Source organism: Pipra filicauda, unplaced genomic scaffold, assembly GCF_003945595.2.
Source record: "Pipra filicauda isolate LSUMZ 115617 unplaced genomic scaffold, ASM394559v2 scaffold23_size5868930_pilon, whole genome shotgun sequence".
NCBI classification, from domain to species: domain Eukaryota; kingdom Metazoa; phylum Chordata; class Aves; order Passeriformes; family Pipridae; genus Pipra; species Pipra filicauda.
This window is the reverse complement of record NW_024104354.1, coordinates 2,231,400-2,236,642: the sequence shown is the minus strand read 5'-3', so window position 1 is coordinate 2,236,642 and position 5,243 is coordinate 2,231,400. Positions and strand designations below refer to the sequence as shown.

At 38.0% G+C, this 5,243-nt stretch overlaps 1 protein-coding gene across 1 annotated transcript; it reads right to left on the bottom strand.

The window, feature by feature from the left end:
* Positions 1 to 4,178: 4,178 nt before the first annotated feature.
* Positions 4,179 to 5,243, bottom strand: LOC114001477 (trace amine-associated receptor 1-like). The gene has a single exon (XM_027746676.2). It carries the CDS (start codon positions 5,178 to 5,180, stop codon positions 4,179 to 4,181), a length of 1,002 nt encoding a protein of 333 aa, XP_027602477.2. The 5' UTR covers positions 5,181 to 5,243.

The following is a 5,243-nucleotide window of genomic DNA, read 5'->3' as shown; positions in this document are numbered from 1 at the left end:
TGTCTAAGTTATGCTGTGGATCGGGTCTCTTAAGAAATTAATCTGTTTTACAAACGCTGTTGCATAATCAGTTCATAGAAACATTTTCAATTACCCATGCAGCTGGTTGGATTTAAGGTGCAGCATGAAGAGGAAAAGAACTTATTAAAAATCCTACAAAGTAGGAAATTTAATGTAGCTGGTTATGCAAGACCATTTAAAATTATGCAAGACAGTAAACATTAAAGGAATAAAATATCATAGAATCACAGAATCATGGAATGGTTCAAGTTGAAAAGGTACGTTCTGCCCCATCATCCAGATCATTAATGAAGGTGTTGAAGAGGATTGGACTGAGTATTGACCTTAGGGCACACCATTAGTTGTTGGGCTCCAACTAGACCTTTTGCCAATGATCAGCAGCACCCTAGGGGCCCAGCCAGTTTTCAGTCTGCTCCATTCAGCACGTTTTCAATCTACTTCATAGTCTTCTCATCCAGCCCCATACTTCATTACATTCTTTGTGAAAATCTTATGAGAGACAGTGTTAAAAACCCTACTGAAGTCTAGGTAGACAATAACCACTGCTCTCCTCTTGTCTATCAGGCCAGTCATTTCATCATAGAAGTTTATAAACTTTATAATTTGTCTAATGGAAACAGACTAGTCAAAAAGTGCTTACAGGTAGACATAGTCTTTTTCCAAATCAAGTCTTTCAGTGCAGTAGCGTGGAAGTAGTAGATAATGAAGATGGGTAGAAAATGTGCAGAAGACTTTTGTAGAACATTGTGTCTTTACGTTTGATTATGTCCAGTATTTTCCCTCTTGTTGAATGGGTATTAATGCACTGTAGAGGACAGAGAGTGAACAGTGTGCATGACATAGATGAGTTAATGATTTAAAGAAAGCCATACACTTTGCAATATTTATAGATTTTGAGAGCTCATTTTTTCCATTTGAACATGTATTTTTTTTTTATCTAGCAGTTTCAAATACTCCCATTTTAGAGTGATGATTTCTCTGTGAGGTTTCTAGAAGGGACTTTCTTGGTGTTCCTCCTCTTTCCCTGTCCTCCTGCATCTGATACCTGAGAGGCTATGAGATTTGGACACAGATGGCACCACCATGCATGATGTAGTCCACCAAGACATGAGTTACAGGGACTAAGGCAGGATACAGGCAGCAGTTCAGGACTCTGAAATTTGCTGTCAGTTTTGTACAAAGCATGAGAGGAAGGTGACATTGCAAACGGTGCTCACTGGTGGCAAAATGAACAGACAGAAGTTTATTGGTGAATCAGAGACTTTCATCATGCTGGAGTAATTGCTTTGTGCAAGTTTTCAGGGAAGTTAAGACATATGAAATCACCCATGGGGGAATAATTTGTTTTGCAAAAAGTAGCCAGCTGGGAATTGTTTAATAAGATCGCTAATTAAATGTGTTGATAAGGAATTTAACAATATCATTTGCGCATCATTTGCATTATGATACTTTGAAATCCCAATACAGTGTATTCTGTTTCACCAGACCTAACTCATAGTCTGATTGGACAGCAGCAAGAAGCATTTTTCTTGTGCTGTCCTTATTTATCCATGTCTTGGGTCCAAAGAGAGTCCCTGTGGCCTCATTAATATATTTCATTTGTCCGTCCCCCTTATAGTGAGAAATAGCTTTGTGCTGTCTGCGATTAGAGCTAATGAGACAAAGTAACCAGGGACTTCATTACAGTCCCTCTGCTAGAGAAGGTTCTCTGTAAATAGAAAGCAAGGAGGCTCTTTGGGAAAGTGCCACTTTTAGGTAATAGGACACTAGAGGAAAAAGTTATTTCTGAAACTTTCTGAGCTGGGCTGTGCACAAATCTGGCTAATGTTGTAGGTTATTAAGAGCAAGGAGTCCTGTCTTCTAGCTATAGATGAAGGTCACCAGCAATCTGTGTGTGGAAACTCCTTCTCAATTCTGCAGAGAATAAATGTTGGTTACATCTTGGCTAGACTAGCTTGCCAGAGAGTTGTTGATACACTAAAAATTTCTTCTACTATTTCCATTTACACTCAGTAGATTGTGGTGATCTTGTGCAGTCACAACGTTTGGATGCCTTCTTTACTGGTTTTGGCTGAGATACAGTTAATTTTATTTATAGTAGTTTGTTTGGTGTTATGTTTGGGATTTATGATGAAAAACAGTGTTGATAAACACACATGCAACTCCCATTTTAGTTAAGACTGAGCACTGCTTACACAGTCCTAAGGTCTTCTCTGCGCATAGCCTGGGGGTGCACAAGAGGTTGGGACCCCAGCTGACCAAAGAGATACTCCACACCATATGATGTTATGCTCAGCAATAAAACCTTAGGAGAAGGAGGAACTGGGATGTTGAGAGTTAGAGTGTTTGTCTTCCCAAGTAACCAACCCTGCTTTCCTCAAAATGGCTGAAGATGTGCTTGCAGATAGGAAGTAGTGATGAATTCCTTAATTTGCTTTGCCTATTAAATTGTCTTTATCTAACCCACAATTTTTATGCCTTCAGGAGTGTGGTTCTGGTTTCTATGGTTTTCTAATTAGCTTTGCACTGGGGTCTAGGTACAGACTGCAGAGACATGCTCCATTTGAACTACCGTCTATCCCACAAGCAAGTTGGGATAGCGTTCACTTTCAAACTTCTCCTACAAGCACAAAAAAATGCCAGAGAGATGCCAGAATAAGTGATAGCATGATCAGTTGTGAACTCTGGTAGAGCTGGAATTCTCTGGAAACACAGTAATGTTTCCAGATTTTCAGGGAGAAAGACAACGGATGAAGGGAAAGAAACGACTTCATTGACTTCCTGAAGGGACTATGTCAATATGTGCTGAACTTTTATTTCAGAAGGTAACACTGAGCATGAGAAAATTACTGCATCAGGCCAGACTCACTGGAGATGAATGAAGAAGAGAATTACCCATTATTTATCAGAAAGATAGATTTTTTTTTTTATTTCATCTTACTTTATTTTTGTTCCTTTTTATGTCATTTTGGAGAGTACAAACTTTACAAGATGGCAATGAGACAGTAAGAGAGACAATCTCAGATCCCGATATTTCATGCTGCAGAAACGTATCATCATTCAACTTTTATGCTTCACAGCATAGAGTGTTTCAGTGCTCTACAAATTATAGAAAATAAAGACAAGATACACATATGATGTGCACTTATACGATGAACATAAACGAAGGGCATACTGCTGAATGTAGTTCTTACTTCAGTACAGTCACCAATTTCTCTCCATGGTTGCTTCTCAGATACTAATCCTTTCCTGTCCATTGCCACTACTGGTCCTTCATAATCCAACTGATTTCAACCACAAGATTTCTTCACAATTCTCTATATGCTTTCCTCAAAAGCTGTCACAGCATTGCCATCAGACAAAATAACAATATCTCCAAGCTAAAAAAAGTTCCCTGACACGAGAATTGGCAAATATTTTACATCTAAACATTCATTAGATAAATATAATTTTCTGGCATTCTCAGGTTCAATGCAGCTTTTTTGCAATTGCTTTTCATTTCGTACATCATATTTTTCCTTGTCTTTGATCTCGTTAAACATGCTTTTGATCTCATTAAGCAGCAAAGCCTTTAAGTGACAAATTCATAAGTGACAAGCACTAGTTGAAATGAAAATAGATAGAACAGCACAATTTTTCTCTGTCTCATCTTCCCTCCATTGAGTGTGCTGGTATGGCTGGTTATTGGTCTGTTTAGAACTCTGCACAAATATTGAAGAGGAGGGAAAAAACTTATCAGGCTTTGGGTAATTGCTCAAAGATGTAAAGAAATTCAAAGGAAAAGGTTTTTCCATTCTTTCTAGAGCACAACAAATAAACACAAATATTGTAATATAAATCACCTTGTTCAAGAAATTAATCTGTTGTATCAGAATAGTTTTTTAATGATTAAGATCAGGTATGTAAAGTGTTGTAAGTTTTTTTAAGCATAAGTCTTGCTCTTCTGCACATTGAAAACAAATAGATCTAATCAAAACATCACATACAAATCCCAATCTGGAATGAAATAAGATGTAAAGCACAATTGCTTATCTGCTTGAATTGGATTTGGTAAATGGGTAAACAAATAGGTGTTTCCTTCCTTTTCAGATCTTACACTCAGGAATTCAGCCTCCAGGTAAAAGTTCTAAGCCATGAATGCAACCATTTAAAGCATGTTAGTCTAAAAACAAATGAGACCTGGAAGAGTCCTGTTGAAAAATTTTTCCGAACAGAATAATTTTTAATGCCCTGCGAAACCACATGTAAAAAAATGCATAAACAATTGGGTTAAATGTAGAATTTAAATAGCCAAACCAAACCAGAGCATCGATGAGAATAGGAGGTATCACATAATTCATAAATGGATTGGTAGCTGTAAAGAAGAAGAATGGAGTCCAGCAGATGAGAAACACTCCCATTATTATGCCTAATGTCTTAGCAGCTTTCCCTTCTTTGCAGAATGAAATGTGATTCTTCATTTCAAATTGCACCTTTTTTTTGCTAATTGCATCAATGGATCTTGCCTGCTTCTTGGCTACAGAGTATATTTTCCTATAGATGTACAGCATAACAAATCCAGGGATGTAAAAAGATACTACAGAGGCCACAATACCTGAAGTTTCACTAAAAATGAGAAGGCATCCTCCTGCACAATGGACATGATTATAAATCTTTTCTACCCCTCTCAAGTTCAGGTCTAGAAAGATCATCCCAAAAGCAAAAGCAGCAGGGACTGTCCAACTTATGAACACCATGACCACAATAACAAAAGTATTTATCTTGGATTTGTATCTTAAAGGATCACACACAGCATAGTAACGGTCAATGGATATGAAGGAAAGGTGGAAAATAGAAGCTGTGCTCAGCATAATGTCCATGCTCGTGTGGATCTTGCAGAAGAGTTCCCCAAAATACCAGCAGTTCTCAACGGAGCGCACCATACTGCAAGGCATGATGAAGAATCCCAGCAGGAAGTCTACTGTAGCCATTGAAAGTATCAGGAAATTAGTAGGCGTATGGAGCTGCTTGAAATGTGATATTGAGATGATAACTGTCAAATTTCCAACCAGTGTAGCTAGAATAATGCAAACCATGAAGATATACATGGAAACACGGGTACTGTTTGACCAGCTGCTCCTTATGCAAGAGCCATTTACAGATTCACAGCACAGTTGCATCCTTACTGGTGTCTCAAATCCACACAGGTATGCAGAAAAAGTACTGTTTTTCCTAATGCTGAG

Excerpts from the sequence above, each read along its gene's own strand:
- LOC114001477 (XM_027746676.2), bottom strand. The coding sequence starts at position 5,180 with ATGCAACTGTGCTGTGAATCTGTAAATGGCTCTTGCATAAGGAGCAGC.